This window comes from Macrotis lagotis, chromosome 1, assembly GCF_037893015.1.
Source record: "Macrotis lagotis isolate mMagLag1 chromosome 1, bilby.v1.9.chrom.fasta, whole genome shotgun sequence".
Classification (NCBI taxonomy): Eukaryota; Metazoa; Chordata; class Mammalia; order Peramelemorphia; family Peramelidae; genus Macrotis; species Macrotis lagotis.
In genome coordinates, this window is record NC_133658.1 from 370,367,040 (window position 1) to 370,382,195 (window position 15,156).

Genomic DNA, 15,156 nt, shown 5'->3' on the forward strand with positions numbered 1-15,156 from the left:
TAGGCTTATGGTCTTTTGATAAATCTTTTATTATTTTTGCTATGCATCTATTTTCTAATTATCATTAAGAAACACCATTTGCCTGTCCTTGCTATCCTCATGGTAAAAAAGGAGTGGTATTCAACATTTTAAGTGTGTATGTCTGTTTCTCTGTAAAGTCAACACATTGTACCAATGTCACATGAACATTGCTAATTGTCAGGCAGCCATTTCAAAAGCAGGCAGAATTAACCAGTGCATCAGGACTCAGATCTAATTTAGATGGAATAGACCCACAAATCCACATACCACTTGATGAGTTGGCATTGTTGGTAGAGAGAATCAGAGCAGGGGACAGAAAGTTGCTGACTCCCCATTAGTTACAAAGAACACAGGACTTACTCAGCATTAAAAGTGGTAAAGCCTCTCATAGGTGAACAGCTTTGCACTCCTATTATGGCTGTATGTGAATATAATATACTGGAGAGATTGATTTCTTTAGCTGACTTTTAAAAAATGTTAATGCACTTTTATTTATGGACATGATAATTTTCAAGTAAAAAGTCCCCCCAATTACCCCCCAAAAACAAAACAAGTGTATAAGCAACACTTCTGTGTGATACAGTGAAAGGAGCACAGTTCTAGAGGGGGGGTAAGATCTGACTTCCAATTCAGATTCCTGATGAATGCTATCTGTGACCTCAGAAAAATCACTCCCTCCTTCATTGTAGTTTATTCATCTATAAGATGAAGACTGATTTAGGTGGTTTCTTTTAGAATCTATTATTCTATGGCCACCTAAAATACAGTAACCTAGACTAACATTCTGCCTATAAAGGGGAGATTTTAAGAGAAGGAAAAATAGTGCCTGTCCTGTTAATAGACATTCTAGACTAGAGCAAGGATGGGGAACCTTTTTTTCTGCCAAGAGTCATTTGGATATTTATAATATCATTCATGAGCTATATTTGGTCAAATATTTAACTAATCCCTAAAAAGTTATTGAATTTTGTGTTTCACCTATGATTGCCTTGACAATACCAAATCAATAGAGCTGCAGACTACAGCCTCACATTCTAGAGTCATTCTAGATTCATGAATGCTTGCAAAGAGACTCACACAGGTGGGCATCTTGGGGATGGGAATAGTGTAATTGCATTGCTTGGAATTCCCAGAAACCATTCCTGATGTAAGTGTGTCTCCTTTGGTGCAGTGACTCACGAGAAGATAGCCAAGAGAGTTGTGTACTTTGCCTATATGTGTCAGTGACAGGAGGTCAGCCTTCTGAACGAGGCAAATGCATGATGATGAGGCCTTCCTAAAACAGATTGGGCTGTATCTACAATAGAACTAACACCCTACCCCAATCTTTTGTTTAAGAGCCTTCCCAACAACAAATTCCTACTTGCCTTTCTCCCTTTTCCCCTCACCCAATAGATTTTATTCCTTAGAAAAGAGATAAAGTAGACTTTGAGGAAGGTCAATTTGAAACTAAGACCTTTGGGTCCACCAGAGTAAAGTGGAATGAGTAAATTTGGGAAAGGTGGGATCTAATCAACCTACCAACTTTGGCAGCTTGATCAAGTTTAAAGAATACTGCAGGAACATAGCTAATATGGAGATATGTTTAATGTAGTTATACATGTTTAGCCTATATTAGATAATTTACTGTCATGGGAAAGGGAGAGAAAAGAAGGGGAGAAAATGTGGAACTGAAAAAACTTACAAACAATAAATGTTGAAAACTATCTTTACATTTATTGGAAAAAATAAAATAAAATAAATTTTAAAATAAAATAAAGCTACAAAGGAAAATAATAATGTTAAGCTGATATTTATATGGTTATTCAGGATTTGAAAAGCAATTTAAAACTATTGTCTTTTTTGATCATCATGGCAATCCTGTAAAGTTAGCACTATGGATATTATTAAAATATTACACTTCCCCCCCAAAATAATAGAGTATTGTAGGGTCTATAGGCCTACTTTTGTCCCAGCTTAAGCCTTAGCAAGAGGCTTAGGAGCCTCCCTAAGCTCAGTGAAGGTCAGGGACAATATGCGTGTGCTGAGAGTTGGGGTGAGGGAACCAAACCATGTGAGATCTCTAGGCCTTGACTTGAATGAATGAATTTTAAAAAAAAAAAACCATTTTATTAAGCTTTTACTATGTGCTAAGCAGAGCAGATACAAATATATAAAAAACCAAAGGTAGCTTTTTTCCTCAATAGAGGGGTGGTGACCAGGAAGAGTGGATGAGAACTCTAGGGGAACAGATCTATACCCACTTTGTAGGAGCAGTGATAGAGTTGATTTAATAGAGATTACAGAACTTCAAAGAGGTAGGTGGGAAAGAAGAGGCAGACAGGGTATAATACAGACATGATCTTTATGTTTGTGTATGTCTAATTATCCCTTCTCTACAACTGTGAAAACTGAAGTGTGTGTGGGGGGGTAATTTATAATTGTTCATTTTTTTATATTTTAAGGTTTAGCAAAGAATTTTTTCACAACAACCTTGTCAGGTTAGAAGTATAAGTATTATGATTCCGATTTTATTGATGAGGAAATTGAGGCTCAGAGATCTCCCAGAGGAGGAAACCAAAGCAATTTAGCTAGTGCTCTATAACATATGGTCTTGAGAGGCACTCGGGACACAAGAGACTTGTCCAGGGTCATCTGGACAATATGTGTCTTAATTCTAGAATTCCTTGATTACAAAACTGGTTTTCCATCCAATATGCTATGTTTCCTTTTACTGTTAATTTAAATAAAATATGCCAAGTCTAGGTGATTCTAAGCTTCCTCAGCAATCCTAAACTAAAATTTCCTCGGGCTTAGTTGGCTATCCGGAATCTCCCTTAGCTAAGAATCTTCTCTCAGTATGGCTCCAACCCAAATGTCATACTTTCAGGGCGCTCTCAAATTAACACTATCTGGGTTTTCTGGAACATAAACTCATTCAAACCTTAAGCCAGTCCTGGTTACTCTCATTCAGTCAGGAAATTTCCTGATTGGCAAGCTGGCAATAACATTCTCTTCCATTCAACAAGCATTTCCTAAACCTTACTATGATCAAATATTATGCTATATGATGAGATACAAAGACAAGAACAAAACAGTTCCTTTCCCCAAGGAGCTTATATTCTGATGAAAAAGTGTTTGTTTGTTTTTTAAACCCAAACACATAACATCTAATTTATGCCCTTCCAAGGAAGGAACTCACAAGAAAATCAAGTAGATACATAGGAAAGTTCCATATCACTTTAAAATTAGAACATTTTGACTTGACCCAACAAATAATCAATCCTAAAGTTCAGAAAAGATACCTCCATTCCTTAAATCCAATTGAATTACTCAGGTGGGACAGGGGTGAAACAAAGTACAGAAGGAGGAGGCACAAGTTTTCCCACTCTGTAATTTCACCTAACATGGGCACATTTGTACAAAAGCATAGCAGTTCTTTTTGTGATGATAAAGAACTAGAAACTAAAAGTATACTCTCATTAGGGCTTTGCTGAATGAATAATAAATATAATGAAATGACAAAAGGGATAGTTTCAGAGAAATTTGGAAAGATTTGAATGAACTGATACAGAATGATGTGAACAGAACAAAGAACAATTTATGAAATGATAACAGAATTGTAACAATGAGCAACTTTGAAAAATTTAAGAATTGTGATCAACATTGCTTCTCATCATCTGATAGAGAGATATTGAAATCAACATTCAGTTAGACAAGTTTGATGCAGAAATTTGACTTGCTTGACTATGCATATTTGTTTACAAGTATTTTGTTTCTTTTTTTGTTTTTTTAGTGTTGGAGTCAGAAGAGAGATGGAAGGGAAATACAATAAATATCTGTTAATTGAAAAAATTGAATTAAATTTTAATGGCATGACTGGATATCTCCCTGCATGGTCAGGAAGTTCATAATTACACATGTATTTAAAGTGTCTTTGAGGATTAAGGAATGAGGTGTGAAGATAAAACTAGGAGGTTCAATGGTGGTAGAGGGGATGACTTTTTTAATAGCATTATTCCACTCCCATCTTGGTCAGCAGTATCAGAGGCCAAACTGTCACCAGAAGTCAAAGGATTCAATTAACAAAAGGCTTTTGTGTCCTCAGAAAGGATCCTAGTCCAATATGGTTCAAGGAATATAGACTAGGGGAGATTAAATTAGCTGACATTATCCAGATTTAATATATTAGAAGTGGAAAGACCTTTAGAAGCTGTGTAGTCCAAACTCTCCTTTTAAACATGAGGAAACAGGTGTAGGGTGATTTGCCCAGAACACAGGGGTAGAGTCAAGTCTTCTGGCTCTAAATATAGTGTTCTTCCAGTCCTTTACCAAGGTTCTTAAAATCTAGTTCAACCCACTTTTTTATGAATAAGGAAATTGATGCCCAGAGAAGCCAAACAATATTTGGACACATAACTGGATTTCAAAGTCTGATCTTTGGACTCCCAAATTTTGTACTATTTTTTGTATTATAGAGTTGGCTCTTGGGTTTTATTTGAATCAAGTTAGGACACTGGTACTCGCTAAGAAGTCAGTTTCATCAATTATAGTTATCCGTTCCACATTGAGACTTTCATTTTCCTCATTGCAGTTTCAGTATTTTGTGGGCCGGCATAAGAAGTTACAGGGGAATATTTGGGGAATATTATGGAAGCTGCAGACAACATGCAAAGGGCAATAGTTAATTGGGAAAAGTTTAGAAACTCAAAAATGGACCATCAGGCCTCTCTTGCCAACAAAGGCTGGAGCTGCCCATACCAAAATCTAAGTAAATCTTATAACCATTCATAGTAGAGAGGAAGATTTACTCAGATTTTCCAGATTGCTGGGGTAAGTGCCTACTCTGAACCAGAAGCTATCTCAGGCCTGGACATACAGGCAAAATTAAATAGTCCCTAATCTTAAAAAATGTACAATATGTTGGTACACCAAACATTCATTAAAGGTCTATAATGGTCAAATCATTGATAAAAAGGAATGTTGAAGATAAAGTCAAAAGATAACAATAGTAATAGAACAAACACTAGCCCTAGAGTCTGGGAACTGGGTTCAAATTCTACTTCTGATGCTTACCACTTGTGTGACCTTGGACAAATCTCTTCACCTCTCTAGGTTTCTCTTGCTCATCTATAGAATGGGGGGGGGGAGCCAGATGACTGCTGAACTCCCTTCTTACTCTAGTTCTATGATTCTTCCAGCCTACAATATGAAGATAGCACTCCAAAAGTAGGTACTGCATAGTGCAAACTAGATCGTTATAGAAGCAAAGGAAAGATCCAAAGTGCTCTCTTAGTTAAAACCACATCAAATGCTTTTCAGTCTCCTGGGGATCCTTCATTAAGCAAATAGTCTTGGAGCTAGCAAGGCCCATTAAGCCTCTCTTGCCAACAAAGGCCAGAGCTACCCACACCAAAGCTCTGTCTCATATCCTCAGGCTGGACCAGAGTGACCCCTCCAGAGTTTGATCAAGAACTGAGCTATTGAGCCAGGTGGTCCAGCTGTCCAGCCTTGATTGAGCTAGCTAGCATCCTGTTCACTACTCACTCATTGAAGCCATCTGGCCTCTTATCTCAGATTTTTCTTCAGTCAAGAAGGTATTGATAAAGCGACCTTATGGCGATTCCTCTTAAAGAGATTTCATTGCTATTCTATTTTAGTTAAATATGAGTATCAAGTCTATTAATCCTATACCTTTGATGCAGGATTTGTTGGGGATTTTTTTAATTTGTGTTTAACTCAGAAATTCTATTTGATAGCAACACAAATTTAACCTATTATTGGTGTGGCAATGAGGGCTAATTTTACTAGGTTTACTAGGTTTAACATCTTTTGAGCTTGAACACAGAATCCTGAATTTTTTTAGATGGAATTGCTCATAGGGTTCTAGGATACCTATTCATGAATGGCAGTCCCCAGGATTCAAACCCTGGTCTCCTAAGGCAATGCCTTTTCCTCTACTCTCTGTTGTCTTGCATTTAAAGAAATGCTAATAGACTTTGACTATTCTCCCTGTCAGGTTGCTTTCTTCAGAAAGAGTCCAATTTTCTTCTCATTTCTCTCCACTTCTTTACACTTCCTCTGATGTCATCCTACTTTAAGTTCTCATCATGACCTGAATAGATTTATAATAGCCTCTCAACTAGCCTTCCTGTATTTAGTCTTTCCCCTCTAAACTATCCTTCACATAGCCTGCCAAAGAAATCTTTCTAATAATGCCCAGTTCTAATCATGCCTCTCCTCTGATGAATGGCTCTTCATTGCTTAAAATAAAAAGTCTCAAATCATTTTTGGTGGTTTTGAATTGGACTGGTTCAGATGAAAGTGAGGTTCAAGTGATGCTCTGTCCTAGATTGGTTGGTCTCCCTGACCAACCATTCCTTCTTGCTCCAGGTACTCTCTCAAGTCATCTACAGTAAATTCTATAGCTTATTCTAGAATTCTTCCTCTTCCCTTCTCTTACCATCTATACAATGATGCCTGATACCCTGGGATAACTCCACCCCTATGGACCCATAGGAAACCTTATGAACAACTGCAACCTACCTGAGACCATTTCTCAATGATTAATATAATCTGTTATTAATATACCTGCCATTCCCTCCCCATCCCAATGATTCTGAATCCCTTTTATTCCCAAACTCTTCAAGTCAATCCCATCAATGTTCTACTCTAAATAAAGCTACTAAGTCCTTCCAAAGTATTCTCTGTACAATTAGCAAACTAGCTTTTATTTTAAACTTTGTTTTTTTCTTTCTTGTTCCATCCAGCTTCTTATACTCCCTGGAAACTGGTTCCCATGACACAGTCCCCTACTTTTGCTCATACCCTCAATCCACTAGTCCTGTTTGGGGAATTGTAATACTCCTTATTTCCCATTGGCACTTGCAGGCTTTCTCTCTAATATCATCACTCAGTAATCTTTCCTCCTTTGAGGTTTATTCAATCCATATTTATCACCCAATCAAGATTTTGGTTTCCATTGTCTACTGAACTACTCCAGGACACTCTCCTTTGTTTCTAAATGAATTCATAACCAGGTGCACCAACTTACCAATCTTTTCGATGTTTGACCCATATTAGAGAATGTCCATGTGCATATTTATACTCCAAACATCCTAATCTCTGGTTCTCAATTTACTCACTGCCAAAGATCTCTTCTTGCAACCCAATGTCAGCTCAGAACCTTGATGCTACCATTACTCATAAATATACTATTCCCCTGTACATGAACTCTGAAATTTCTATATTTGATCATAATCTAGTGTCATTCCACTTTTCTACCTGCCTTGCAACCCCCAAACTTGTTTATTCTCACCACAACTCTTCCATTCTTCCACCCCTTAGTTTTTTTTTTTTTCCAGGTCATTACTCCTATTCTGGCTACACTTTCTTCCCTTTTCCATCTTGACTCTCTGGTTTGGATCTGGATGACACAAATGCAGGCATGAACCAAAATCTACTGCTGTCCCTGGAGCTTGTTAGCTTGCTAGAAGACTCTGCAGATCCAAAGTAATAGAACTTCAACATTATTCCTGCTCCCTGCTCAGGCTCCATCCCTTCTGGATTTATGATCTTGTGTTCCTTTCTCTGGTTCATAGCTGTAGGTCCCATTCTCAGTCCAGGTTAGATTCACAGTCCCATTTCTAGGTCAGAATTCTATTCCTGTCCCCTTCCCAGGCTACAATGTCTGGCCCATTATCACCATGATGACACTACTCCTTGCCTTGGTACACAACATAGTTTTCAATGCAGTCCATATGCTAGAAGGCTCTAGGTGGGACTTCTTCACTGAATCCTTGTCCCAGGATAGGAAGGACTTTGATGGGTCCCCTCTCCACTGTGATTTCCTCCATGGATTTCTGTGACTATTCAGTTTGATGCTTTTCCTCCATTTTTTTGGTGTAGTTGTGGGAAAGAATTAGACTGTATTACCTCTTATGCTTTATCTTTCTAAAGTCCAAAATTTTTAGCATGACATTCAAGGTCTTCTATAATCTGACTCTAATTTTCCTTTGCAAATTTATCCATGGTATTTCTTCTCCACTTTGCACCTAGAGCCAAGTTGGATGTGTACTTCCCTTTGATCTTGTGCTGTTATTTACCACCTCTAAATCTTTATGCATAATATCCTTCCTATTCAAAACCTCCACCCCTTATGCCTGTAATGTACTGCATTGCTCCATCACCACTTACTGACATTATTTCTTCCTTCCAGGGTCACCTCTTTCATGCAATTTTCCCTGATCATTGCAGCTACATGTGATCCCACTTTCTTTGAACTTCTCAGGTTTCTCTTGTATAATCTCTCTCATAAACATAACTTTATTTGTATATTTATATACAAATTGTATACAAATTTCCTACTAAACTGGAAGCTCCTTGAGAACAAGAATTTTTCATTCCTTGTACTACAACAGTGCTTTGCCCTTAGTAAATATTTATTAACTTCCAGAGTCAATTTAGTTTTTCATCTTTTATTTCAGCTTCTGCACAGAAACGAAATGTTTCTTGGTTGAATTGAATTTAGTATCTCTCTCTCTCTCTTCTGTTATCTCTTGATAACAACTTCTATGCTATTTGCCCTTTTAATCTGACTCTCGGGAAATTAATACCATTTAAAGGAAATTGCACAACATTGAATTGGAAAGAAGAAAAAAAATTCATTTTGCAAAATGCATCTTTCTTTACCAAAACAAGGATAACTGTGCCTCTTTTCTATTGTCTCAGCTACATTCAAGACTCCCACTGACATATGTGGGCGTACAGAGTATAATCTATTTATTTCTATAGAGACAATCACCATGGTATTTAGATGCCTTGATCAGCTATTTTCACTTTAAAAAAAAAAAGACAATAAGTAAGGAATGAACTATTTTTTTTTTTTGCTTTAATAAGGGATGGGAAGGAAATAAGCATTTGTTAAATACTTACTAAGTACCAGGAACTTTACAAATATTACCTCATTTGATCCCCACATAACCCTGGGAGGTAGGTATTATCATTATCGCCATTTTATAGATGAAGAAACTGAAGCACTTCTTTGGAGTAATGGAGACTGAATTTGAAGTCATCTTCTGTACTCTTACTGTACCACCAGGGCTACTGGCAGGGCTACTTGAGGACCTATAATTGCTCAAGAAGACAATCAATTGTATGTTTAGGGAAGCTGGGTGATACAATGGCTAGACTATTGCTCTCTGGAGTCAGGAGGACCTGAGTTCAAACCAGCCTCAAACACTAGCTGTGCAATCTTGAGTCGGTCATTTAACCCTTATTGTCCCAGTTCCTCATCTGTGAAATGGACTGGAGAAGGAAGTAGCAAATTATTCCAGTGTCTTTGACAAGAAAGCCCCAAATGCATCATGAAGAGGCAGAAACAACTGAAATGACTGAAAAACAAACAAAAAAAGGAGACCAAACAGAATAGTATGACATCATCAGATATGGTAATGTCTGAATAAAGAAAAAGGAGATCAAGGAAGGCTTTAGCCCTTCTTTTGCCACTGTGTATTCTCCACAAATCACTTAAGAGGCAACATGGAAAAAAAAAAGAGGCAACCTGTTATAATAGAAAGAGCCCTGACTTTGGAGTCACAGGATTTGAATCATTTTTTTTTTGACCCTCATTATTTATGTGACCATAGATAACTAACTGGGTTTTAGTTTCTGCATCTCTACAATGAGAGTTGTTAGACTGGATGCCCTTTAAGCACCTTTCCAGCTCTAAATCTATGATCCTAATAACTTGGTCTTTCTGGGCCTCAGTTTCCCTATCTATAACACGAATAGGTTAGATTAGCTGATCTTTGAGGTTCCTTCCAAATCTACATTAAACTCATTGTACCTTAGTTGCTTTGACCTTAATCATCCCTGATATCTTTTCCAAGCTTGCTCTTGCCCTTGTCATGTGACCAATTGGTCTTCTATATCTACCACATATTTTCCTGACAACAACTTATACCTCTGCCCTTCAACACTCCTTATTGGCAATATGTTGCAGTCTACTCATACCCACCATGTGCCTTTCTATTTTTCACTGTGTGATATTCATTTGCCATTGTTCCCAGACTATTGTTCCATATCTTGCAATCAGATAAAAAAATCCACACAGTAGAATATCAGTTTTAAAAGGTTCATATCCCCTCAGATTTAAAGCTAGAAGGGACTTCAGAGGTCATTTAATATGTTTTTATCATTTTACAAGTTAAGAATCCTGAAGTGATCCATTCAATTAGATGGATCATGATGGTCAGGAGAAGAATGTGAGTCCAGATCCTCTGATTCTCAAGTCAGCGTCCCAAGGCTGCCTCCCAGAAAGTGAGCCTTCCTTTCTAGAAGAAGTTTGGCTTCATTAATGGAGTTCTTCAATGTCCTGAAGGTGATCCAACCTGTATTCTTCCTTCACACTCCTTGTCTTTACAACATAGTAGAACTTCCTGGAGCTTACACCTAGTTGTCAATGCCTTTGATAATGGGTTCCTCTTTGCATCCCACGATGAAGCATAAGAGTAGAACTTTGCTCAAGGTGAGCAAAAAGGCATAATTTAAACCTTAAAACTTGAGTAGAGGCGGCGCGTCCCCCGGCTCCGCGGCTCCGGCCCGCACTTGGTCACCCGGCGCCAGGAGCGGGCGCACGGCGGGGCCTCGCCGCGAGGACTGGCCTTGGCCGCGGACCCCGCGCCGCCCCGCGCAGCCGGCCTCCGCGCAGCCGAGGCTCCTGGGCCCGGCTCCCCCGGGCGCCCTGGCTGGTGCTGCCGCTGCAGGTGCTGCTCCTCTGGGGAGCCACGCGCGGCCCCGGCCCGGAGGAAAATTCCACCCAGACCACAAGTAAAATTCCAGGAACTAGTGACACAGAAATCCAATCAAACCTTACATCTGTCACCACCAAGCCACCTTCTGCTAACACATCAGCCTCTACCAACAAAACTACCGAAAAACCTCAGGTAACAACCAAAGTCTCAACACTTGTGACGAACAGCACCCTGAAACCTCAGGCATCCACTTCAAAAAGTGTCTCTCAAAGCACAACAGCCCACAGTGCCTCAAAGTCATCAGCTGCCCCAACCAGCAACAGTACAATGATAACCACTGCTACGCCAGCCACAGCCACAGCCAACATCAATGCCCAAATGAACAAAGGATCAAGATTTGATATCGGCAGCTTTGTTGGTGGCATTGTACTGACTCTGGGAGTTTTATCTATCCTTTATATTGGATACAAAACGTATTATTCAAGAGGCATTCGATACAGAACCATTGATGAACACGATGCTATCATTTAAAGAAAATCATCCAAGAACCAAAGCAAAGGAAGATGGCGCAACCCTCATCATTAATTTCAGAAAATGTTTCCCTCTTGAAAAGCATATTAACAGACTATACCCCCCAAGTAAAATATATTCTATGAATGTGTTAAATTTTTCCATGGCCACTAAAGGTAAAAAAAAAAAAAAGGGTTGTTGGATTTGTTTTCATGTTTGTCTGTTTTTTAGATGAAAAGGCTCCACAGTTTCAAGATCACAAATTAACACAGCTTATTTTTCCCTTCTCATAAATACACTTTAAAAATGAGTTTTGACATTGTAAAAGCCATTCATGGTGCTGTGAAATTGTCTCCATAGAGTCAGCAATTGGAAGGGAATCATGTAGAAAGACAGGAAGGGGGGAACCACATAGAAAGACAGGGATAAGTATCTGAGCATGTCAACTGCCTTGGTTGATCATGACTTTGGAAGTGCCCTTACTATGTGAGCACATAACTTCAGTTGCAGGGATACCTTGGAAAGTCGAAGCCTTCTAGTTTGCCAATAGTGTAAATAAAGCAGAAAACACCATGCCATGCCAGCTGGGAGAAATTGGGGGTGCTAAATAGAATCAGTCTTAAAATGTGGCCCTTGTTTCTTCAGGTTCACAATACACAAAATAGAGCAATTTATTCAAATTCTTCTCCAAGCCCTCCCCCCACAATGAAACCCCAACTTTTAAAGTAATCCAGAATTTTTTCTGAGCTGTGTTCCATTAAAGATGCCAACTGAGGAAAAAAAAAAACTTGAGTAGAAATGTGAGTTGCTATTATGTATTAAAATTTGAGAATAGTCTAAGTGGATATGTTCTATTAATTAGTGATATTTCCACACAAAAAAAATCATAGAATATTAGGACTGAGACTGTATAAAAGATATAGTCCAGGAGTTATAGACTTGAAATCTCTGAACTTTCTTTAAAAATATTTTGATAACTGTATTTCAGTAAAATTTCATTTGTAATACTACACACTTGATTTTGTACATTTAAAAACATTACATTAAAAAGGGATCCATAGGTATCATCAAATTGTTAAAGGGATCCATAAAACATAAAAAAGAGTAAGAATACCTGTTCTAGTCCAACCTGAGTATTTTAAATTTAAGCAAATTGAGGGCTAGAGAAGTAGAGGGTTTGTTGAAAGTCATAGATGATTCTCTCCAAAACTTCAAAAACCAGTAATTTTGTCCCTCCTTTATTAATTCAGGACAAAATATTCCATAGATGGTTCCATGGATTTCTTTAAGCAAAACAAAGCCACCACAGAATGGTCAACACTTTGTTAATTAATTTTTCTGAACTGTATATTAAACTATTATTTAATCTATGACCTTATCTGGAAATGTTTGCACCAACAGGTAAAGGCTAGGGAATGCTGACCAGATCTTAAACACCAGACTTAATGCCAAAAGGGATAGGATCCAAGACACAGGCTGTGACACAGAGTCAAGTGTATGTTACATGTATGGGATGGTTTTATCTTGTAACATCTTTAGAATTAACTATTGAGTTGATACTGAACTCTGAGTTCAATATAGTCTCTGAAGACCTAGAAATCTGGATTGACTGACTAACATTGACCTTCACCAATTCCCTGGTGTCTGGAGAGGTAACACATATTAGTATCAATAATCTTCACTATAGAACCTTGGAAGGTAAAGGCCCCAACCAATTTTCACTCAGAAACATCTCTATCTTTGAGGTTCATTCTTTTTACTTAAATCATACCTATAATATGATATTATTGCTCTGCTGTCTAGACTCACAAAGCTAACAGTCTTGGTTTTCAACACCATCTCTATTTCCATGCTTGGGGATTTGATATGAGTGAATGTATGTGTGTGAGTCTATGTATGTATCTGGGGGTGTGTGTTGATATCCTTTCAAACACCCTAACATCCTGATCTTGACTCCCATGTTTTTTTAAGTTTCCCCAATCTCAGCAACTTATAGGGATGGTCAAAACTTAGATCTCTCCATAAACCATAACCATGTTAACTCTGGGATCTTCAAATTCATCTTTCCAACAATTTTCTCCTGTGTTTTCATCCCTCTATTTGCTTCTTCCTAAGTCTATTATCCTCACCACAACTGCCAGTCTTTCCATGCTTTGTTCCCCCCAATCTATTACCCAACCTATAAGCAGCAGTGAGTGAAGTTAAGAAAGTTTGGCTTCAAATCCAATCTCAGAAACTTTCTAGTCGTATGTCCCTTCCTTAACTTCCTTAACATTGTTGTCTTCCTCAGTTTTCTCAATTTCAAATTGGGAATAACTATTATATCTGCCTCTCATGTTGTAAGGATAATATTTGTGTAGCACTTAAGCAGAGTTCCTAGAATGCAGAAAATGTTTAATAAATTCTTGCTCCCCTTCCCCCACCTCCATCCTCTATTCACAATTTTTACCTTTATAGTTAACTAATTAGGGTATAATTTGCCCTTAATTTCATTAAACCCCCATCTTATCACCATTCAGATCTATTAATCATCAGCCCTAGACAACACCCACAATCTGCCTTCTCCTTTCCTACTCTCAAGCTGCTGAAAGAACTCATATAATTATTTTTGATTGGGTCTGCTACAAATTCTGTTTAATCTTAATTAAACATTCATTGTATATATAGTTAAAACGTTTTGTTTAAACCCATGGATTTACTACCTCATTCCCCCAGCAACTGCTACAAACCTTATTTTCTTTCTTCAAGTTCCCATTACCTTCTTTCTCAGGAAATATTTTTACTTCTACATTTTTGGGGAAAGTGGTCATCAGTCATAAGTTCCCTCATCTCCCCTACTCACACCTAAAACCTCTACATTTTTCCCATCTTCTCTTTCTTTACTCTCGTATATGATGAAGTAGCCCTTCTTCCTGACAAGACCAATATTTTTCTTTGTATCCTAGAGCTTATCATCTCTCATCACCTCCAGGAGTTTGCCCCATCGATTATTACCTCCTTCCTTCTCACTGATTTTTCATTTGTCTCTTTTCTTGCTGCCTACTAACATGTTCAAGCCTACTTCCTTCTCTGAACCATTTGATACTTGATGACCAATCTCCTCCTTTTGGATCCTCTATTATTTCTTGGCTTTTATCACTGCTCTCTCTCTCTTAGTTCTCTCTCTTTTTTCCTCACCATTCTCAGTATTTACCAGGTCATCATCTCTTTTCCCCTGAGTATAAATAGTTCCCAGGGCTCTGTGCTACATCCTTTCCTCTTCTCTCTATATACTTCCTCCCAGGGTGATCTCATCTGCTCTCATGGGCTCAATTACATTAAGCTAGTGCAGATGTCTCTCAGATCTATCCATACAACCCTAATCTTTTTCCAGAACTCCCATCACCAATAATCAACGGCCTACTGTATATTCCTTCATGTTTGTCCCACAGGCATCTCAACCTCAATATGCTTGAAATGAAATTCTATTATTTAGTATATCTCTCATCCCCAACCTATTTTTTCTCTGAACTCTATTTCTATTGAGACATCATATTCCTTTCAAGAATATATCCATTCAGGCTTAGACTTTTGGGATTATCTTTGCCTCTTCCTTCTCACTCACTATCAAAATACAATTAACTCTCAAATCTTATTTCTTTTACTTTTATAATATCTCACAAATGTACATTTCTCTCTAATTAAATAGCCATTATCATTGTCTAGGCCTTTTTTTTCTTTTTTACCTATTTTACTGTATGTTAAAGCCACCTAACTGGTATTCATGCTTCCTTTTCTTTCTTTCATTCATCTTTCCTCTTCCTTTTCTTTCCTTCATATAAATGCCAAAATGATCTTTCTTAGGCACATATCCAACCATGTCATTCGTCTGCTCAAAAACCTTCAGTGGATT

At 38.0% G+C, this 15,156-nt stretch overlaps 1 protein-coding gene across 1 annotated transcript in view; it reads left to right on the top strand.

The window, feature by feature from the left end:
• Positions 1 to 11,444, top strand: part of LOC141500726 (uncharacterized) — a 71,080-nt gene extending 59,636 nt beyond the window's left edge. Inside the window, exon 3 of the mRNA XM_074204178.1 lies at positions 10,570 to 11,444. Within this exon, the coding sequence (XP_074060279.1) occupies positions 10,570 to 11,285 (716 nt within the window). The 3' untranslated portion in view covers positions 11,286 to 11,444. The remainder of the gene's footprint in view (positions 1 to 10,569) is intronic.
• The last annotated feature ends 3,712 nt before the right edge of the window (positions 11,445 to 15,156 follow it).